Source organism: Osmerus mordax, chromosome 24, assembly GCF_038355195.1.
Source record: "Osmerus mordax isolate fOsmMor3 chromosome 24, fOsmMor3.pri, whole genome shotgun sequence".
NCBI classification, from domain to species: Eukaryota; Metazoa; Chordata; class Actinopteri; order Osmeriformes; family Osmeridae; genus Osmerus; species Osmerus mordax.
In genome coordinates this window covers 10,748,243-10,771,567 of record NC_090073.1, presented here as the reverse complement: position 1 = coordinate 10,771,567, position 23,325 = coordinate 10,748,243, and the positions used below count along the sequence as shown (strand labels likewise).

Genomic DNA, 23,325 nt, shown 5'->3' with positions numbered 1-23,325 from the left:
ACACAGGCTGGGCATTCAGAGTCAAGTGTGATTGCTTGATCCCGTTTGGTTTGAAGTCGACCTTCTGGACGCATTTCTTCATTTGATTACTTTATTGAGTTGTCTTCTCGTTTCCATCAGTTTATTAGAGAAAGCTCATGTGATTTTTAATTAATATTAAATTATATTCAGAGTAAGGCCCTGCTTGCAACGTCTGTCAAGTCATTTACCGGTATGCGATTGCACAAGTACTTGTACTATATATTAACTTTGGCAAACAAGTTTCTAGTCTCTTGACACGCCTTACTTGAGCTGTTTTTTTCCAACGTAGAATGTGTTTTGTAACCTGTAAAAACAACGCTTCGTCATGTGAACAGCAAAGCAAGTAAGCCTATGATTACATCTTTGGTGTAGTTGACAAATGGTGATGATATAGCATATCAACAGAATTAGACCGGGGGCCTCATGACTAAATATGGGCATTTACACCACCTTCCTCTGTCCCACATACCTCGCTCTGTGATTTATTCCTTCTGCCCCGCCCCCGTTCTACACTTCAGCCACACAGGCTGCTCACGCGCGCCCGGTTCAAACTCCTATCCCGTGCGCGTGCACACAGACGAACATTCCTTACATAGCGTTTCAAACACATAACAGGCTGGTTTAATCTGTATTTAGAGGAGAGGGTGAGCTCGGTTTAAGCAAGTTTTTGTATGAAAGTCAGTGGGAGAGCGGGAGAGATACTGAAGGCGCAGATAGAAGTGTCCCCTCTTTCGCTCCTCTCGCAGCTTTCGGAATTCATTCTGCCTGACATCAAACGTTCTCCGCCGATTAGCTGCACAATCAGGTCCCCGCAGAACCGGGAGGGGGGAGTGTGGTAGCGAAAGGCGGGTTCTTTTCCGCTGGACAATGCCATTAGTTCAGCACCATTGGTCAGGAATGCCAAATTTCACAGCCCGCTGCCCTACTCCAAGCGTCAACCAAAGCGCCTTCAGCACGCTAGTCCCCTACCCCAGTACCCCTGTTACCCGACCCCAGCTCTGTACCCCTGCTACCCTACCCCAGCTCTGTACCCCTGCTACCCTACCCAGCTCTGTACCCCTGCTACCCTACCCAGCTCTGTACCCCTGCTACCCGACCCCAGCTCTGTACCCCTGCTACCCTACCCAGCTCTGTACCCCTGCTATATGAGTTGCATATACGAAAAAACGTCCATTGTCAGGGCATTTGTTTAGCCTAACAAACTGGTTACCAGGGTTACCATGACACTAGTATAGGCGAACGCTGAAAAGGTTTCCCAGTCTTGCCCACACTGTTTTCTGGTGAAGTCTGAAATCTGTGTATGTTTTAGTGTATGAATAACATCGAGATTGTCGTGCGTACGTGGATACATAGATAGGCTATATCTTGTGCTAATTACACGGAGTACAAATGTGCATGCTCACTTCTGATGGTTTGGAGGTCAGGAAGTGATTACATTCATTTATGTTCTATCCCATGGGACAGTAAATTCATAGATAATTTCTCTGCTTGTATTCTCTAGATCGAATACAATATATGTGGCTTTACACAAACGTACAAATCCAGGGGATATAAAGTAGCAGAGAATAGCTTTTCAGGCAAACTTTAATAGAGAAGTTAAATGACTATCTCGCAACCTCCACGCGGGTAATCAGAAATTTGTGAATGGAAGACAGAATGTAGGTTCATTGTTAAAAGAAAACTATACGATGACGTTCCTTGGTACGCGACCAATCCTAGAAGTGATAAGATAGTTAAAGACCGACATATTCAACCAATGGCTCGTCACGCGGCAAAGACTAGCGCAGAAACGGGCCAATCGGAAACTGGCATGCAAATAAGGAATTTGCCTCAGCAAGAGCTGAATGTCAACTAGTCAAAGATGGAGTCCGGAGCTCGGAGGCCGTGAGGATTGGCCATGGACGAAATGCAATTTCTATTTTGGAGACAATGCATGCGACAGCCTTCCATGCTTGGTCGAACAACTTAACACTGCAATGGATGTTCGTTTGGGGAATACGCCGGATAAATGCAGAACATTTACCTGCTATCACATAAACAACTTTTGCTCATTTTCTCGTTCTCCTTTTCTGTCTTCCAAGGATTGTCCCTCCCATGGCCAGGTACCATTCATGAACTGAGGAGCTCATCTCCGTGTGAGTAGCATCCTTGTGAGTGGGGGAAATGGCGGGAGCTCGCGGCGATACCGGGATGTTGGTTTGGGTATTCAGGATAGGGAGGGGTACGCACTCGGCTGAAGTAGTTTAAAATATTTTGTGTGTGTGTGTGTGTTGGCCCGCGCTGTGATACAGGGGCAGAGAAAGGGGTGTGATTGACAAGTGAATGCACATGCATTATGTGTGAACGCAGAGGTGGTCATGACTATTGACGTGTATGGGTTATGTCAAGAGGTTCATTCTTGTACCTATGTATTCTTACAACACTAAGATATAACTGTTATTGAAAGCCCAGTGTAGCCTATATTGAAGGCTGGCGGGTGTGGGCATAAGAGTCCCATTTTCGAATGAAATGTAGCCTGTTTTTACACGAATTAAAACTATTCCTGTTGGGCCTTAGCCTTTTTGGTGAATGTCTTCTTGCTAAGACAAAGATTTGTTATAAGTTGGCAGGAGTCAGTTTTTCAGCCCCCAAATGCATTATACAGTCACGGTATCAAAATAGTTTATTTGGAGTTATTGACACACGGTAATGCTGTAGGTGATTAGCCTATTGCAACCCCTGAAATTGGAAAATGGTCTCAAAACAGTTTGCTGTACTTATTTATGAGGTGGATGTAATTACGCCTCTAAATGACTTAGAAATAGTTGGTGGTCCACGGTCTGAAGTCAACGTGCGGCTAATTATTTTAATGGAAGGTTACAAAGAGTTTACATGTAGACACAGTCTGAAGTGTGAATTGATTACAAAAAGTCTTGAACCTAAATATAAGTTCTGCAACTCTGAAGGTTCACTTTGGCGGCGACGTTTTTGTGTGATTCAAACCTCATCTGAACATTGGAAATAACAACCCGCCCCCGCCCCTTCCTCTATAAAACGAGGAGGGTTTCAAATTGCCACTTTGGCCAAGGGGACAAGAATAGTACGTATTAAATGAAGGTTTCTGGTATTGTATCGCGGAATGTGCTCTTTGCCCCACATAGCATATGCTGACCCCTCCCTCATTTCCTATGTCTAGTGTTTGCAGTTTTTACCTGACCCAAACATAAAAAATGTTTCAACTTTTATTTCGATTACATAGGCTATATTTTATTCTTCACTTTTGGACGTTCTACGTTGCTTGGAATTGTATAGTTAGATGCATTCCTGTTTAATGTAATGGTCCATTTATTCTGAACAATGTGACTAAAGTAGACAATTGAAGATAAGATGACTAACAGGTTAAACGTCTATTTGCAACATATCAGACTTCAACCATTCGACGTGCTTTCTCTACAAACTCAGGCATACACTGTCCCAAATATTATTATTTTCGACCTTTCGTTTTAATTCCTTATTTTTCATCGAGTAGGTGTTATTTCATACATTGTGTCAGATGTTCGCCAAAGGCCCATAACCGGCTATTAAAATCAAATCAAAACTAAGATGGCAGTGTTAGATGACACGTGCAATTGTACGTGTGAAATTTAAATTCGACCAAATTAAACGTAGCATATAGGCAGTAATCCCATGCTGTCAAAATGTGTTTGGACTGTTAATATAGTTGACGGCCTGTATTCAAGGATTTGGAAATATATTCAATGGATTTAACGAGACCGCATAAATGTTGTTGTCCAAAGCCCTTTTTCTGTTGTACTACTGTGAAATCAGATGAGCAGTGCAATATTAAAAGGGCATTGGTTGACATAAAAGACCCCCACCCTTAATCTTCACCCTCCACCCCCAACTTCCTGAACTCCTCTCTTCTGGATACGACACCTTATCTCCGCTTACACAAATTAGCTTATGACATAAAGGAAACAAAAACCAAGTTGATTGTGTGATTTAAGTTTAATTGTGACAGCCTTTAACGATACATTAGGCCGATATACATGAAACATATGTAGAAATATAATTAAGTAATTTAGGCATTTAGATGTTGAAGGAGGAAAGTTCAACGGTCCATAGGTCGTGTTCAGACAGACATTTGGATTCAAAACTGTAAACGGATTTAGTAAAAAAAAAATGAAAGTAGGCCTATATATCATGTGCTCTTTGCTGAATTACATAATATTTAGCATTTTGGCCATTGTGATACAATGAAGTGGGCCTTTTTTCTGGACAAATTTGTGTTTGTTATGTGTGTGTCTTGTTTGCGCGCGTGAGTGTGTGTGGTTGTGTATGAGTGCACTCCGGTTAGCCGTGAGCAGAGGTCAGCTGCTTTGACGATGTTGCACTACTGTTCCATCCGCTGAAGCAGTGCAATAGTATTGTCATAGCATTCGGCCTTCGCCAGAGCCTCGCTGGAAGCGGATGCTGTCACTTATGGACGGAGGGTGTATAGAGCGTTTGCACGGTTCTGCTGTGGGCCTCTAGTGTTTCACGTCTTCCGCCTCCGAGACCAGCCTGCTCAACTTATCGAAACTCACACAAAAATCCAGCCATGTGTTATATAAGTTTACTGCTGTTTCTATCTTAATGCTTCCGCCTGTGTTGTGAATCTACACTTTGCATAGCTATTCCCATGACACCAACACCGTTCTGTAGAATCAGTCAATGGTCTTGTTTTCAACCAAACTTGCTTTTTTTTTTTTACTGTAGTAGATAGGGCCTCTATTGACCACGCCTCCAAAAAAAGAACATTTTGTTCGACAGAACTTCAGAGGTCGTCTTCGTTTGCATTGGAAACCACGTGTCAGATAAAGTAACATTCAAACAATGCTTTGAAGTCAGTTTCACAACTTTTCACACGTTTTGAAAATAGTGTAATATACACATTGGTTTAACCTAAACCACTGCGACTCGTGGTGTTTTCTTGTATTGGTAAGGGGTTAGATTTAGGCAAGCTAAAATGTACTATCCTAGAAAAAAGATATCGTTGTTTAAATACCACAGCTGTGCTAGAAACGGCAGATTCACAGCAAATAAAGGAACTACCTGTTATTACCTAGACATAAAAGCCTAATAAATTCACTGTAGAACTAAAGATAAAATAACAGTTTTGCAGGCAGATTAGGCTAGGCCCAAACTGATTTGACTGATACTCAAATCAATCGAACCAATTGAAGTTATAGGCTACAATTTAAGACGTTAAATGTTCACAAATGGGATTGTTGTACCAAAATAATTTCATTCTCAATTAATCATTAAACAAATATTTGTCTAAATGTCTGCTGTTGGCTATTTATGTTGGAACATGGACCAATAGGCCCACCAAAAAGTATCAATGAAGAAACAGTCACGTAATCACAATTTAAAGATATTGTTATTTATATCTAGTCATTTTCTAGCAGACACTCTTATCCAGAGAGTGTTTGTGAGACGTTTATGCACTAAAACAACTTCCCACAAGGATGGTAACAGAAGAACTGATTCTGCCATTTTTCAGTTGACCAATAACACTGTTTTGTTGCAGTTACGGGTATGACATAAATCAATGAATTTCCGGCTATTCGTTTTTGTCTCTTGCAAACAAATAATTTGAGTGGAACTTTGTAAAAATAAATAAATGCATATATATATATATATTTTAAGCACTACCTAATTTCCCTTCCCGGCGGATCCCATCCTATGCTTGTAAGCCTCAGCAGTGTGGGTGGGAAGGGGCTGCATGTTTGTGTCAGGTCGCATGGGGGAGGGGCTTCCTCTGAGGAATGCAGAGGGCAGGTCCTGCTCTGGAACAGGGAGGAGGGGAACCGCCTTGGGATACGTTTCATCCCTGCTGTAGACTGCTGCTTTCTGTGACCAGAGGGGTTAGTTGCCTGTGTGTGTGTGTTTGTGTGGGAGTTAGTGTGTGTGTGTGTTAGAGTGTGTGACGGACAGTCTAGGCAGCCCAATTCCCTCTGTATACGTTCACTCCTTACTCAATGTTGTTTACAATATGGCGCCATGAGTTTATGTGCAAAATAGGGTGAGATCCTTGGGTACGATAATGACAGTGTGCAGTTGATGGACTACTGCATGTAGATTTGTCAGTGAGTCAGATGTGTCTGTGCTGGTGTTGATGTAGCCCTGCATCACAGGTAGGCTGGCTGGAGCCGTTTGGCCCTCGGCCAGGTTTTGTTGACACGACCACTGGGTTGATGTTACCGGTAGAACGTGAAGGATTATTAGGGCGGGAGTTTAGGGTGGGTAAAATACTTGTAGTCTGTTTTCCAGTAGTCCACTATAAAAACTGCAAGTAGGAGCTTGTCCTTGCATGAATGCTGGCAGGCAAATACCAGAATATATGAAGCGCAAGTCATGAAGCCAATTGGATTTAACTGAATAGACCTCGATCAGCTTTCCCTTGACCACTACAGCCAATGGTGGTGTTTATCACATCCTAGAAATCCATTTAGGAGCAATGCTAATGATCGTTCTAAGGATTATTTGTTGTTTTTCTTACTGGACAATGTATCAGTGGGTCTGACATTATGGAAAAACAACCTTATTTCAGTGATGTGATTAGAGTATCCTCAAACAGAAACATAAAACAAAAATAAAATATAAAATAGGTCTACATTGCCTTGAATCAGAGACTGGATGTTTTCGGAACATTGCTGGGGCCCCTTCGAAATTCTAAGAAAAAAGGCACTGCGGAATTTCTCACATCTGTTGTCTCCAAAGTCTATGGTTTTAATGGGGGTCAAAGTTCACTGTTTCTGCCACTGAAAATAATAGTGCCTCTTTGGAAGCTGTTTCTGTTTAAAATGACCCAAACGTTTCCTTATTCTTGATAAATGGAAACAACGTGAAGACTATGGATTTTCAGCTCGAAAGTCCCTCAGAAACGCTACATTGAAAACCTCTATCGCTTCTCTGTGGCTCGTCTGTTCTGATTGATTTAATAGGTCAGATAACGTGAATTATTGTAAACCTACAGCAGCTGTATGTCACTTCTTACCCAAGTAGGCTTTAAATATTTGGGTTTTAATATTTGCTATGCCTGTTTGGCTACAATTGACAAGTGTGCTTGATTATTTAGGTGGATACTAAGTGGTTACAAAGAATTGTTTGTTATAATATCCATTTCTTTAAATTTGAGATTTTGAAAAGCTCAATTTTGAATGAATGCACCTCCCTCCCTCCCTCCCTCCCTCCCTCCCTCCCTCCCTCCCTCCCTCCCTCCCTCCCTCCCTCCCTCCCTCCCTCCCTCCCTCCCTCCCTCCCTCCCTCCCTCCCTCCCTCCCTCCCTCTCAGGAAACCATGTGCACCAAGCGTGTTCAGTATGACATACGACTGCTGGATATTAACAGTCCAGACAGGATCAAACTGAAATATTTTTCAATACGACAATGTGGTTGACTGTAGAATTTGACATGCAATAAGCAGGAATGATGGTTGATTGGTTTGTGCCTTAGTGGGACTCATTGCGTTTTTACAATTGTTAAAGGGAGGACGGGACACTTATGCTAGGCTGTCTGCTCTGCGTCGTATGAAAAACTCGTAGGTCTATTGATTTCGGTCTTTACGTGTTTTCTCGGAAATGTCGGATAAGCTGTCACTTGTCAGCCGTGATTAGGTGTTCTGTGTTCTGAAACTGGAGGTTGTGCTAGAGATAACACACAGCCGGTGGTGGAACTTCTATCTGATGGGTGCTTTAAGAAATCAGGAAGAAGAAAACAGAGGATTGATAAACAGAAAATAGAAGACAGCAAAAACAGAACAAATGGTTGAACTGGGATACTCAGAGCCCTGTCTGCCCAGCGCCAGAGCTGCTGAGAGTTTGGAATTCACACGACGTCAACAAACCTGCCACGTGACGAGAGCCAACGCAGGAGACGGGCCGTCTAATTGGACATTCTTTCCTCAAAATCCGCAGGTATGTTGTGTGCCTTAATAATCATCTCTACGTCGGCCGCCATGTCTGTCTCCTGCTTGTCCTCTAGGCTGCTCGTATGGTGCTCATATCATCATTTATACACATTTGATGCCTTGCAGACGTGACCCTATCAATATTGCCTCTGCTTTGAGTGTTAACAGAGCAGTGCAATATTGCTTATAGGGTCTCGACTTCAGGGAAGGTCCACTGGGCGGCTCCTGACTTGTTTTCCTGGTATTGAGTTATTGTTAGTTGTTTGTGAAGGTTGTTTAATTAAGTATGTGATTTAAAAGCAAAGACTTAAATTTTTTTGCAGGCCATAAGTTTGTTTAAGTCTTGCTCTGTGTTTTTATAAAGAATGATGAATGATGATATAGGGTGAGTTAAGCAGACACATTGCCACACCAGCACCATGTATACAAAACACGGAAACACTGTGAAATAATTCATTAGAAGCTTTAGCAAAAAGCAGTGAAAAAACAAAAGAATTGATCATGTTCATGGAAGGTTATTCCAGTGTAACTCACAAATCTACAAGGACCTACGTTACATTGTGTCAATTAACTTGTTCTTGTTCATTGTGTTGTTGGAATTGAATTGATCTCGTCATTTTTGTTGATGTGAAATGTATTTTACTATAAGAGTTCGTAATGATGGAAATTATTCAAAGTATACTTCTGACAAAGACTATTTTAAATTAAAAAACCTTCAGGAAGAGTTGTATATTGTAAGTTTCAGTAGAACTCATTTATTGCCATACCGAATAGTTATTAAGCATGTGTAAAAAAAATCCTATTAATTCTGAGGAACCATATATTTGCCTAATCATAGGAATGTATGGTCATTAAGGAAGTGTAAAATCTGTTTCATATTATTGTGTATAAAACTGTTATAGATAGAGGAGGGAATTGTGTCTACATAATTGCAAGAATAAATTTAATTTTAAGTAGTTTGAGGTGCAACATCTAGTTTATATGGTGGCAGTGTGCTGTGGGCCTTGAGGTTGTGTGGGCAGGAATCAGGATCATTCTATCAATGTAAGAAAATGCATCATCTATTGAATTAGAGCTATATCCCCACCACTACTCCACCCCTGCTCAGTAATATCACATTCACAACATCCTAAATGGAGAATTGATTTCAGCCATTGAGACTGTGTTGGTTGCAGAGCAAGGGTCTCTGTAAGCCTGAGAGCAGCTGGGCTGCTGCTGTCCTGCCCGCTGGGGTGCAGCTCTGTGGGGACAGGGTGAGGGGGCAGGGTGGGGGCCTGGAGGCTGGGGGCCTTCAGGACGGGGGCCTGGAGAACTTTCCCTCAGAAAACCGGATGCTCTCTGCCTGGCACTCTTTCCCTGTTGCACTACTGTGGAAGCTGCAGCAAGCAGTGCAATAATGAAAGGGCATCAGTCAGCTTGGATAGTTCACAGACGGAGGAACTGAGAGCAGACAGAGCTTTACCCTCCTGAGGAAATACATAAACAATGTACAGGTACCAAATCTGTGTGATGCAATGTGTTAAGTGATATCCTGTGGATGACAAATAAAACGTTTTTTTTTTTTCAAAATATTTCCGTTTGGGCTCGATTTATTTGGAAACTGTTAATGAATGCTTGTTTTGAATTGAGAGCTTTTATTAATAGAAATACGTCGTTTTGTTTGTGTTAGAAATACATCTAGAGTTTGATTTTAACGGTGCCTATAAACTTAACAAATTACATCAATTAAATCTCAGAAGACGGTTTTAGCCTCTACTTGGAAGGCGAAGTGCTCAAGTTGAACCAACTATTTTTAACTTATCTGGTATACGCTCGTAAATGATGATTAAAATCGTTTTTACAATATCATTTGTGTACACACTTTGTGTTGTCTGTGCAGTTAATGCTATCTGACATCTGACTTATTTTAGGCCTACCATCTGTGTAATAGATTCGAACAAAATAAATAGTCTACATTCATTTAAAACATTTAGTTGAGTGCTCTATAAACCGGTCCAGTTCCATCGATGTACCTACTAGCCTGATGTTAGAAAGACGTAATTCACCTACGATAGTGTTAAAACAACTAATAAAACTGGATATTAAAACGCAAGTTAATTTAAAAATCCCTTCCGCTCCCAGACTTCCTATTCAGACGTGGTGCCTCCTCGTGGGTGGTCCCAATAGCAGCATTTACATTTCCTTTCCCGCTTTCACGCGGCTCTACAAACGCTGCTGCCACTCCGGTTTTATGCAAGTCCCCATTCATCCCCCTACGTCACCATTTGCTCATACTGATGACGTGTGACGAGGTGGCGACAGTGGCCCTCAAACACACACACACAACCGCTAACAGCTAGTCCCATCATTTGGACCGAGACAAACCAAATGTTTGCTTTCCTTGACCTGATGGTTTTAAGATATGAGTGGTCAGTTGATAGAAGTGGAAAGGTTAGACCTTTGAAAAGGGCCCTACCGCCATTTATGGAAGAAAGGATACATTTTGAAAGAAAGGTCGAATGCAAAAACGTAGGCCTACAAAATGTAATGTTCTTGTTTTGATTTGATTGATCAGGCTACATTAACGCATGGATCAACAAGGTTTTGTTTATAGGCTTGGCCAACTTGTGTGTCAGGCGTCATGAGGATCTTTGGACGCTTGGCTTCGGTAATTTTACTGTTTGAGACCATTCCGGTAAAATGCATTCACGAGCTCTCATTCTGAGATGACAAGCACATGCACAAGGCAGGGCTCCCAGCTTAACCAAGTCTCACGCATTCGCCGTGAGACTCGCGCATTTCAGCCGTTTCTCGGGCAACACCTTGTATTTCTCACGCATTTCCACCATTTCTCACGCTGGGAAGTAAGGGTTTACTTGTCCCGCTATATACAATTAATGGACGAGGCGCAGGCATACTGAGGGAAGATGTCTGCCGAAATGATAGTTGTCTCGAGTTCTACAGTTAAATGCCAATCAAAAAACATCACCAGCACCCCCCCTCCCCCTTTGTTAAACAAGTAACCATGGCAGCCGATCTTTATCTTGAATAACCTCATTTGACAATACACGCTAACAAAGCCTGTTCATCACCAAATAAAAACGTAGCATGTAGCCTACATTACAGCACACACAAACAATAATAATCATCAAACGCTCTCGATCTTTATGTAACCTATACATGCACAGCCTGTAGCCTACATGAACAGCCAGCAAGAGTAGACCCATACCGACTGTCAATGTATAGCCTGTTTATCTGATTACGGGGACAAAAAGCCGTAGTCAAATGTATGATTTAGTTTAGGGTACCTGCTATCTCACAACCATGTTTGCCGTGTGAACAATCATGCTAAATTAAATCAACATAATTGTGTTTGTCTAAGTGTCCAAAGACCAACGCGCTTGAAACAGGCCTATTAAATATTAACAGGTCTTGTAGGCCTTCCGTAGGCTATAGTACCAAGGCAAGGATGCGGACAGACATTCAGCCTCACTGGTCCATGGGTGGACCGTTCACTGGTGTTCGTCGCCATCTTCCGGATTCTATGCGTAAATGCAAGTGCCAGAAACGACCGACTTTGGAGACATTATTGTAAGGGTCTCCAACACTGTTCCTGGACAGCTACCTGTTTGTACAAACCATAGTTGCAAATAACCTGATCAAACAGCTAATTATTAGAATCAGGTGTGCTGAATTAGCATAGCCTACACGCCAATATAAGTAGTTCTTCAGAAACTGTTGACTCCTGTAACCTAATGGTCATAGCCTAAGGGGTTGTCACTCTTTAACCTTACTGCAAGACTGCACAGTTGTATATCCTATTTCAGAACATACTGTACATATAGTATAGGCTAGGCTACTGGGATGAGTCAATCAGGTAAAGCTTTTAAATGAAGGCTAAATAAAGCATTCTTAGAAAACGCTAGATTTATATTTTTCATTTTAAAACAGCGTAAAAAAACGTACAGACGAATATCTAAGAATAAGAATAAAAGCTCAAATAAAATGAGGTGGCTTTAACTACACCTTCATTTGTTAAATCCACAAAATCTTTAGTTTAAATATTATGTGAACTATATGAATTGCAAATACATTCTATTCTATAATTATGCATATGCTTAGTATTATCATTAGTATTATAGCCTACATACTAACCTATCCAGAAAGGTCTGCAATAATTACTAACAACATTAGCAGGGTAGGCTACTCTAAAATTACCCGACCACAATTTAACAAACCGCCATTTCAAAAACAACAGATTATTCCGTCACCATTAAAGAAGTGGAAGACGTCGGGCTAAAAACAATTCCATTGTCGATTTTGAATAGGATATAGGCTAATGCTCACGCTTTGCTTTTATTTCCTACACATTTGACATTCAAAGTGTAATTACTTTTTATTCATTAATATTGGTGAAATTGTTAAATAATATTCATCATGTTCACGTTCCTATCTGTAGCCTATCCCTGATCTGGAAACATAATCGTTTGGAGAACACTTTTGGTTCATTGGATGTAAATTAAGTTTTCTTCTGTTCTGAGTTTTCAACAGCAGAGATTAAGGAGATGAGCCGAGCAGGAACGTAACATGACGTAAGGGATAGGCCGATGTGTTAATTTGAATTTAATTGTATTCCTTTATATTGGTTACTGGATTAAATTATCGTCAGTAGTTTCTCCTCCCTTTATCCCAGATCTGAAGACGTATTGTTATGCATTCGGCTACGGTACATTAGGATATAGACTGTCAAATTTTCTTATGCTCTAACCAAATGCTCAATAGTGGAGATTAAGGAGATGAGCCTATAGAGGACTTAAGCTGTATGGATGTAATACAATAGCAGACACCTTCAGGTCGCTACAAGTGCATTAGTCTTGGGGTGAAGTTGATGTCTTGATTTCAACGGTGCAGTGTTCTGTATTACTACTTTCAGTCGCTAGAAGGCACTAGTGGACACTTCACCAGTTAACACAGGTAAATTCACTATGCTGGAAACAAAATGAACCTACATGAAAAATAAACGACGATACGGCAGTGTATCTACGTATGAATCATCAACCGATACGACAGGAAAATAACCGACAACCAAGTAGGCTATTTATTGTGCACAAAAGTCTCAAAACCTTCATGTCCATTATTTTGCTCATAATTGAAGACATTTAGAGAACACGTCTTCAAATTCTAGTACCCCCCCCCCCCCCCCCATATGGACACACAATGGTGCTATACCAGTCAAACAGTTGATAATTGCCACGCTTAAATGCCCTTTTTGTAGTCAAAATGATGTGTGTGTGTGTTTGGATTTTGGAAGTTCAAAGTGCAATCTGATTATTCAGTGACTGATGCTCTTTGGCTGGTTTTCAGACTAATAGGCTGCATATGACCTGCAAGTGCTATCTCATGGAGAGAAGTTAACTATTCCAAACTAAGACTGTGCCACTTATGCTTTAAGAACCACAAAAGGGCAAAACTACAACATTTAGACAGAATTTCTTTAAATATAAATGATCTTTCCACGTTTATACAAATAAACCAAATGATCTCTCCAAAACAAACTTGGTGTGACACAAAACCTAGTGTAAAATTCATAACCCAAGAGGAAAACACACAAGCATAGAGGAACAAATCAACAAGACTTGAACTGAGAATGACACAGGCTTATCAGATAGAGATTTCAGGCTAGAATGGGTTGGTGTTAACGTGTGGTCCAGGGACATCAGTTCTGTGTTCATACAGTCGTGGAATGATGTAGTTGCTCTTATAAGGGCGTGATGTGGGATCAGGGTGTGTCTGGATTTAAGACAGAACTTCTCTCAGGTGTTGATCTCTCCACAGAAGAATAAACATTTCCTGCAACACTCAGGCCTTTTATGTTTTTTTATCTGTGAAGAGTGTAACACTACAGTACTTTTGATGACATTTGACCATTATGCAAGCGCAAAAGTAAGGTTTTAAGTGTTCAAGAGTTTTGAAGAATATCAAGCAACAATGTACTAAACTAACCAAATTCAAACTTGTGGAAAATGTCCATCAATTCATCTCCTTGCACATTGCCAGCCAATGCACCGAACCAGACAAGTTTAAACATAATCACTGCATGTGAGCTGATCATTCATCACGTGTCTCTTACATCGCATTCTAGTTCAGCTGACAACCACCGTGTTACTGCGTTACGTCATCTCATCCTACGTTGCTGATTGTGCCGCGCGGCGTGGGATGATGTCATCACAGCTCATCGTGGCGCGCGGGCTCCTGGCTGGGCTGGATGAACACGCCCTCCATCACGCGCCAGTAGTTGTGCTGGTTGGGCGTTGCCATGGCGTGCACCTCCCGCTGCCCACGGATGGGGTGTCCGTACTGCTCCCCCGTGATGCTCAGGTACACGCTGGTGCCCGTGTGCTTGAAGCGCACCATGTCGTCCCGTTCCCACACCTCCCCGCTGCACTGGACCGCCCACACGTCCAGGTCATCCCCCTCGCCGTTCTCCCCGAACGCACTCACCTCCTGGAGACGGGCGCCGGGGACCCCCAGACACGGAGAACATGCGTTTATCATGTGAAGGTGCCAGGCTCAAGTGTACGTGTTGTTTTGGGATTGGGAAGTATGGGACACATACATAAAGAGTGTGTGTGTGTGTGTGTGTCGTACCTGGTTGTTAGACAGCGGGGAGCTGAAGTGGTGGGAGTGCAGGTTGCGTCCTGTCTGCATGTGGGTGATGCGGATGGCTTGCCCACATTGGATGGGTGCTCCTCGTAGGCATGTCCCATTAGGCCTGCCCCGGATCCTCCAGTAACTGTTGGCATCCTCTGCACTCTCCACACCTGTCACAGACTGCTGCCCGCTGCCTACAGACAAGGAAATAACCCAAGACAAGACCATCAACAATTCAGGGTTACCTCTACTTCAAACTGAGGGTAAAGATCTCAAAGCAAAAATGAATGGTGATCAATCTGGTGATGTATAACTGGTTTACAGAAGCTGCCACAACGATTTTCATCATTGTAAATGAGACTGGTTCTCAATTGATTTTACCTGGATAAATAAAGGTCAAATAAATCAATAGAAATTTAGATATTTCTTTATGGGGAAAAAACCCCACTGACCTATAGTGCCTCAAAATACACTACACTCAATATTAAATAACGACATGATATGCGGTTCTTTCTGTACCTTAAGGTACTGCACGACTACAATGCACCTGCTCCGGAAGTTGTGGCTCTAGCCTACGCTTCGCATTCAGGGCGGTTGTAACATTATGAGGGCAGATCAAAACGAGATATTTGAGATGTGTATTCGGGGCTGAGACGTCACGTATTTGCCATTTCTTCAGACGTGGGATTTTAGAACCAAAGGATTAAGAAACATTCAAGCCCCTCGAACATCCGTCACATCCTACCTAATATAAACACTGTTCCGAGCTGAAGTATACAAAATGAAGTGTGCAATGCAATGGCACACTACTAGAGTAGCCAAACCGGTTAGGACGATACATTCAAATAGCCTATACAATACATCCATAGCTAGCCACTTTGCTAGCTAGTTTGCTGAGGTATATTCGCTGTATCTGCCATTTCCTGGTGGATATGCAAACACTTCAGACAACGTTTAATACAACATGATCTTATAAGAAACAACTGGTTATTTACCTGAGCCGTATTTGACATCATGGGAATGTAGACGAACGTTGTGTTTCGTGTTCAGCAATTTTACAAGTGAACCGCATGTGACATAGTCGTACTCAGGTTCTCTACCCTCGGAATTTGACCACAAAAGCAGTACACAGAATGATTTGAAGAGGACACGGATAGCGTGGATTAATCTCATTGTTATGTCTCTCGACACATAATCGTGTGTGAGGATGTACAGCTTGATTTCCATCCACTTTCAAACATTAGTGGTGACGTTAACCAATCACAACATGACAAGTCCTAGAACAAGGAAGCAAAGAACACATGCTGCTTGCGGATTGGTTCAAGCGTGACGTCATGCATTTAGCAAAGACAGGAAGTCCGAAATAACCTATTCGTGATCTGAGGATTCTTAAGTGATAAAAAAGTTATCGCATTTCATTGAGCATTTCTGATAAAATTGTGCATTAACTGTTATACAGTCAAATGTAGTTTCCAACTAGGTTACAAATGTATAAAGGTATCCCAACACCTGAGTTATTGAGACTACAGCAGATGTTGACCAGAAAACATTTAATCTTGATCAGCCGTTTGAAGCCTATCATTAGCCAATCACTTTAATCTAATAACACCATTTACCCAATTGAGAAACAAACAAACAAAATGCTTTGTGACATTTATTGCTGGCCAGATTTGCCATCGTTTGGCAGTGGGGTGACAATCATCCCCAGTTTCTGAGACAGGGCTATTTCTCTCCTGGTCTGGCGGTTGAGGCTGGACAGCGCGCCCAGCAGAATCGCCCTCAGAGAGTCGGTACCACGCCTGGCGCTGTCGCTCCCACCACGCGCCGTGGATCTGCACCTGCGAGGCGCTTGTCTGAGTCTCTGGCAAGAGAAATATTAACATAATAATCGTTGGTGTTTCGTTGTGTGAAAGTTCTTATGTCAGAACAACAGATTCCTTACAGACGTACTACTTTCTGTGTGTGTTTCTGTGTGTGTGTGTGTGTGTGTGTGTGCGCGCGCGCGCGCGCGAGTTAATCTTCCATTTGGATAGAGGGAGAGAGCAAGTAAGAAACCTACCATGCCGTCGGCGCGCAGATTCGTTTTGACATCACAGAATTCGTCAAAGTCAATCTTATTTAGACATTTTACGATATTGGTATGTGTACCATCTTCACTCCATCCAAATGCATCATGTTGCTCAACCTGCAAGTCAGATGACGTCTGCTGGTTTTGTAAGATGTCGCTTACAGTGGTGGTATACACAGTGCGAAGTGTAGGCCTTGCGATTGAGGGTTCGTCTGACTCACTGACAGGAGAGGTAACTATTTCCGTGGGAACTTCAACAGTGCTATTGGGCTTGACAACAAACAGCGAGCTCCCATCTGCCTTCTTTGCCTGTACAATTTTTAAAAGGACTTTGGAAATGACATTTTCCAGCTCCTTATATGTTCCTCTTTTCTCTAAGAAAGTTTTGAATTCTTCACACAGATACGTCGCCATGACATCACTCGGACCGGAGTTTGACGCCTGTCCTTGGGCAGGGAAGCCAGAGGCCCGGCTCAAAATCACCACGTCCTCCAAGGAATCGGTCCACTCTTCAGTCAGCTTTAAGCGCCGGAAGAGGTCACATTCTGACTCAGTAAGGTGATGAGCCATGAAGGACTCTCCAGGGCTGTTCGTTTGGAGATCTGATATTCCCGTGGCCTCCAAAAGGCTTTGACGGAACTCACAGATTCCAGGTGTTGTGAAACTCCACTGATGTATTCTAGATTTATTTTTCCGTTTAACTGTAACGTCAAGCGCAAACAGAGCGCGTGGTTTCTATTTCGTGATTTAACAATGCTCAGAAATCGAATGTCATTGTGAAACAATCACAGAAGCAGAACGCATACATCGTCAATATATTAAACACTGTTATAATAGCGCCATGGTAGGCCTATAAGGGCTATATCCATTTTGACATTCATACGACAGCTAGATTTTCCAAAAGGGACATGATAGTGGTCCAGTATTATCGGATATGTGGATATTATCGCACACAGCAACAAAACAAAGCACACCACTGCAACCCAAATAATAACCCAGTTAACTAAATATACAAATACACCCTGTACCTCACTTTCAAGCCTGTGACAGATACACAACACAATACATTAAGGTCTCGGTCATAGGCTATATTCTAGATGTAGCTATTTAGGGCTGCAGTATGAGCAGCTGCAGTTCTGAGAGGCTGCAGTAATGAAAGGCTGCAGTAGTTGGAGGTTGCAGTAGCCTACTTACAGACTCCAGTTCAGATTATTTGTTAAAAAAAAAAAAAAAAAAACTTGACACAAAAAAGTTTCACGTTTTGAAACTGCAGGCTGCAGTACTGAGAGGCTGTAGTAGTGAGCGGCTGCAGTAGTGAGAGGCTGCAGTACTGAGAGGCTGTAGTAGTGAGCGGCTGCAGTAGTGAGAGGCTGCAGTACTGAGAGGCTGCAGTAGTTAGAGGCTGCAGTTCCGATTTCTTTTTTCAAATTTTTTTTTTGAAATTTCATTTAAAAAAATGTCCACAAGAGGTGCACAATGTGTCCACACGAGGTCGCCATAAATTGAAGTAATTCGTTGATCATTGAAATGTATTAATACAACAACAGTGGTCGTATTGTGTGGTCGTATTGTTTCATCGTTGTGGCTGGCTTCAGATATTTAATGGCCTAACGCGTGTCTTAAAATGGGTAAGATGAGTATTTGTTACGATATTTGCAGAGCATTCCAGTTCCCATCTCGAATCTTACCGTAGGTGATGGTTAATTCACTCATCTCAGAGACTAGTCGTGTTTCTGTCCGCCCATTTAATTTGTAGCAACAAGTGACATGTAGGCCTGCCTGTATGCTACTCTGTATATCATTCTCATACAAATGTAAGTATATTTTTTAGTCATTTACATTTTGTGAAGGTAATGTAGAACTCATATAGAATGCTAGTCTTTAAGTGGCGGCAAGTTGTCTTCCTGTTCGCTTGGTTGAGGACTGGGTACAATGAAAGGACCACTAAGCAAGCTTCATGTGGATCCGATGCAAGTTGTAGTTCTTTCTGTTATAGACACGAAACTGCGATTCTAATGATAGGCTACTTACGTGAACTGTATTTATGGAATGGCGTATAGCCTAGCCTGTACGTGAAAGTAATGTCAGGAATATATTAACTATTGTGTTGCTGACGAGGATAAGGTGAGGCAATCTAAGCTTATGAATAGTCTTGTGTTCTGCTTGTTATTCAGTCTAACATTAAACGGTCATGTGGTCTTGTGTTTCATAAAATCTATGATATGCATCTAGTTACGTGAGTCATAGCTGGCTCCTTGCCATATTTTTGAAAAGCGCTTGAAACAAAGTAGCCGGCTCAACGTTGACTTGGTTACTTTTTCCAAAAGCTAAGAGACCATGCCACAGCCCAAAGTCAAGTTGGTGGTGACGGGAGATGATTTTGGGTATTGTCCGAAGAGGAACCAGGGTATAGTGGATTGTTTCCAAGCTGGGGGCATTTCCAATGTGTCATTATTGGTTAACGCCTCCGCGGCGGAGGAAGCCGGAGTTCTGGCCAAAAGGTAAATTGAAGCCACGTATCTAGCCATAGACTACTCGTTTTTTTGCTAATGTGTGACACATATATATATACTTTATCAAAAATATTGATATATCCCAGACTTTTGTTATACATGCCTAACTAAAAGGTCAACAGACGTTTCAACTTTAATGTTGGTTAGGTGGCACTTACAAATCTTCAAATTCTTAACATAAATACGATTGCTTAACTGTAACTTGACGTACAATAACCAGCTTTTGTTGATCTTTTGTGATATCTACGTAGCAGTCCTGACTCTCACAGTATTCCTCACTGCAGACACCACATTCCCATCGGTCTCCACGCCAACCTCTCTGAAGGAGTGCCAGTTTGCCAGAGTCTCAAGCAGAGATCCTCCACCCTTCTGAACCAGGAAGGCTTTTTCCTTGGAAAGATGGGCTTCCGCAAAGCACTACAGAATGGCCATCTGAACATGGCAGAGGTGACTTGATTTTCATCATTATTGTTAACATTGACAACCAAATGGCAACTAAGCAGACTTTACATAGCTGTTTTGAGGTGTAGCTCTACTGTGTTCCCTGAAGGAGGAAGAGCTTCTACACAGGTTCTGCTGTTCTCCTTTCGAAGGTGTAGTTACTCTGTGAGGTGGTGTTGTCTTACATCTGGGAGTATACACATATGGCAGGTGTTTATAACTATGCCTCTGGCAGTTTCTCACTTCTCTGTTTGTGTGCCTGTGTCTGTATGTGTGTGTGCCTGTGTCTAGGTGGAGCTGGAACTCAGGGCACAGGTGAGGCTGTTCGAGGAGCTGATTGGTCACCTGCCGTGTCACATGGACGGCCACCAGCATGTGCATGTGCTACCAGGTATGCTGTGTGTCTGTGGGCTCAGAAACACCATGTAGGCTGTGTGTCTGTGGGCTCAGAAACACCAGGTATGCTGTGTGTCTGTGGACTCAGAAACACCATGTAGGCTGTGTGTCTGTGGGCTCAGAAACACCATGTAGGCTGTGTGTCTGTGGGCTCATAAACACCATGTAGGCTGTGTGTCTGTGGGCTCAGAAACACCATGTAGGCTGTGTGTCTGTGGGCTCATAAACACCATTTATGCTGTGTGTCTGTGGGCTTCATGCATAAATAGCTTATAGAAGTTAGCTGGCCCACTTATGTATGATGCTTCTGTGAGATGCCTCACTATGGTGTGCCCTTAGATAATGTGACGCCGGCTCTTAACTTCCTATCTGCCTCACTCAGTATCGCTCTGTTGACCCTGAGTCAGGCCAAACAGACACATGATCACACGTCTGACCACATGTCTGGGTTGGGCTGATTCACATGCTGTATTGTGACAATTAAATTAGCATTTTCTTTTATTTATATTACTCTGGGGTTTTTTGGCCAATGCAGGGGAATTGTGCAAAACGTTTGTTGGATGATATTTACTGTGTATTGTCCATAAAACATGGTACTGGTTATTGGTTTAAGATGAGGTAGAACCTAATTATATATTTTGGGTTTATTCTTACCACTCTATTATTGGTGTTTTAGTAAATATAATACTTGCTTAGGTATTGCATGGTATGTTTGTTGTGTTCATGCTGCAGACAAAGCTTCTGGAGTGTACTGAGCATGTGTTGGTGACCAGGCTGCCTCCATCTGGAGGACAGACTGCCAGCAGAGAACTGTCTGTCTGACCAGTACAGATCCATTAAACAGAACTTAATCAGCCAAAGACATGAACCGTGTGTGTGTGTGTGTTCCAGAGGTGCGGGAGGTATTTGCACAGGTGCTGTCTGATTTTGGGATCCTGTACACACGTGTTCCTGTGGAGGCAGGCCTGCATGCATGTTCCTGGCTGAGCCCGCCTCTCCAAGACTTCTACACTCAGGTTGAGAAGGATGCACAGGAGGCTGCTCCCGTGTTCCGTCGCCACGGCATCAGGTGTGTGTGTGTAAACCAATTTGTCAGAAACGCCCCTTCTTGTAGAGGTTTTTACCACAGAGCCTTACCCAGCCTACCTGACCCTGTGACCCCGGCTTCCCAGGTGGCCTGACGTGTACCTGGGTCTTACCACCATGGGCCAGAACATGTCCCTCCCCAACCTCAAACGGGCCCTGGGCTACGCCATGGAGGGGCATCTCTCACCCCCTGTAGGACATGGGGGCGTGGCCTCCTCCTCCTCCCTCTTCTCTGCGGCCCAGCGGGCCCCGCTGACGGCTGAACTCATGGTGCATCCTGGGTACCCCAGCCGCCCGCAGGAGGGAGGCTGTGGGCAGGGCCCCGACGAATTCTCCTGCTCGGCTGAGCGGCAGCTGGAGCTGAGCGCCCTGACCCAGCCACTGCTCCTGGACTTCTACTCCCAGGAGAGGATCCAGCTGTGTGCCTTCAAGGACCTGTGACCTCCCACAGGCCCACACCTGACCTCCAGCCCCACCCGCCTCTATGCACCAAACTTGACTTGATTCCGTCCCCTGATGAAGATGTTTATGGAGGCATCAGTTGATAGAGTGTAATCAGGAAGGAGTAAGTTAGGTCCAGTAGGATAGCACTAGTTCCACTCTAGCCTTCCCCAGTTCTCAGGAACTAGGGATTGGGTTAGAGGGATTGACACATTTACCTGAGCTAATCTCTTTAGGCCCCTGGGATTAAATAGATTAAGGCAGATTGGACTCTGCCTGCAGGCTCATTTTTAGCACAGCACCATGTTCCAGTAGGCACACAGGCTGTACACAGGCTGCACACAGGCTGCACACAGGCTGCGCACAGGCTGCGCACAGGCTGCGCACAGGCTGCGCACAGGCTGCACACAGGCTGTACACAGGCTGCACACAGGCTGCACACGCTTGTCACATAGCACACGGGCTGAATCTCTGGGGTTTATTTCCTGCATCTTGAAATAATCTCATCCCCTCCTGTTTGGCACCACCATACATTTTAAACATGAAGGAAAGTAAAATGACAGGAATCTAGACAGGATGACCTTTCTGAGATCAGTGATGTCAAATCAAGGGATAAAGCCAGTGGCGGTTTATTTGAATTTGACCTACACTTCAATGTCATGTGTCGCTCAAAGAAGTAAGGAAGCAGTTTGACAGTGGATAACTGGGCGACCATAGCCATGACAATAAGTTCATCACTAAATCTTTAGTGTTTTTAAGGCACAATACAGGCACAGTCTCTTTAGATTGATTTAGCGCAACAGTTGTTTCATCTCAGGTGAGTACAAATGAGCACCAAACAACCAAACAAAACCTCAGTTATCTGCACATCTTGATGTCATCCAGAAGTTCAACTGCCAAAGTTACACATTCTGGTTATAACTTATATTTTAACCCTAATTTTAATATGACGTCCTATATTGTAACGGAGTGAGAACCGTGAAACTCACTCCTCAGGTATGTAAGAGGCCCCCCGTGTCAAAGAAGAGATAGCTTTTCTTTGGCATAGTTGGTAGTGGTCACGCTTGGCAAGTCGGAGGCTGAGCGTTCAAATCCCGTGAGTGGCAAACTACCTTGTCAGACGGAGCGTGGCTACAGCTCTTACAGACCCATCACATATGTTTACATAACCATGCATTAACACTGATTTGAATAATTCTCTTATATTTTATAAAAGATTGTGTGACAGGAGTATTTATAGAATATCAGTTGTAGCCATATGTTTGTTGTAGCCGAGTTTGTATTAAATGCAAAACTGGAAGAACTTATAATAATGTTAATAAATGTTACAAGTCGAAAGCCTCAATGATTGTCTTATGTAATACATTGTCATTTTAGCAGACGCTCTTATCCACACCGTCTGCTAATATGTAAAACATGTTCAGAAAGGATTGTTGTTTAAGGATTCACAAGACTAAACCTAATGGATAATGTTTGGTGAAGTCCACTCAAAACTACACTGCCACTGCACAGCAAACTACCAGCAAAACAACTACAGTTTACTGTACAAAGGTATCAGAAGATGTGTTTATGAGCCAAACAGACCTGATAACAGCTTCTGACATGGGCATGAAGGAGAAGCCTTGGACAGATAAGCAGCAGTAATGATGACTCAGGGCCAGGCTGTGGACAGGCAGGGCCAGGCTGGGGACAGGCTGGGGACAGGCAGGGCCAGGCTGGGGACAGGCAGGACCAGGCTGTGTACAGGCAGGACCAGGCTGTGTACAGGCAGGGCCAGGCAGGGCCAGGCTGGGGACA

The 23,325-nt window shown here is 43.0% G+C and overlaps 2 protein-coding genes across 2 annotated transcripts; one reads left to right on the top strand and one right to left on the bottom strand.

Moving 5' to 3' along the window:
- Nucleotides 1–13,419: 13,419 nt before the first annotated feature.
- sdf2l1 (stromal cell-derived factor 2-like 1) lies at nucleotides 13,420–15,810 on the bottom strand. Its single transcript, XM_067228010.1, has 3 exons — nucleotides 15,579–15,810; nucleotides 14,581–14,777; nucleotides 13,420–14,436 (listed from the first exon to the last, which is right to left on the bottom strand). The coding sequence occupies exons 1-3, from the start codon at nucleotides 15,808–15,810 to the stop codon at nucleotides 14,158–14,160; spliced, it is 708 nt and encodes a 235-aa protein (XP_067084111.1). The 3' UTR covers nucleotides 13,420–14,157.
- A 2,779-nt stretch (nucleotides 15,811–18,589) lies between these two features.
- On the top strand, nucleotides 18,590–22,873 carry ydjc (YdjC chitooligosaccharide deacetylase homolog). The gene is made up of 6 exons (XM_067228020.1): nucleotides 18,590–18,719; nucleotides 18,979–19,152; nucleotides 19,449–19,611; nucleotides 19,897–19,996; nucleotides 20,893–21,070; nucleotides 21,174–22,873. The coding sequence occupies exons 2-6, from the start codon at nucleotides 18,989–18,991 to the stop codon at nucleotides 21,526–21,528; spliced, it is 960 nt and encodes a 319-aa protein (XP_067084121.1). The 5' UTR covers nucleotides 18,590–18,719; nucleotides 18,979–18,988; the 3' UTR covers nucleotides 21,529–22,873.
- The last annotated feature ends 452 nt before the right edge of the window (nucleotides 22,874–23,325 follow it).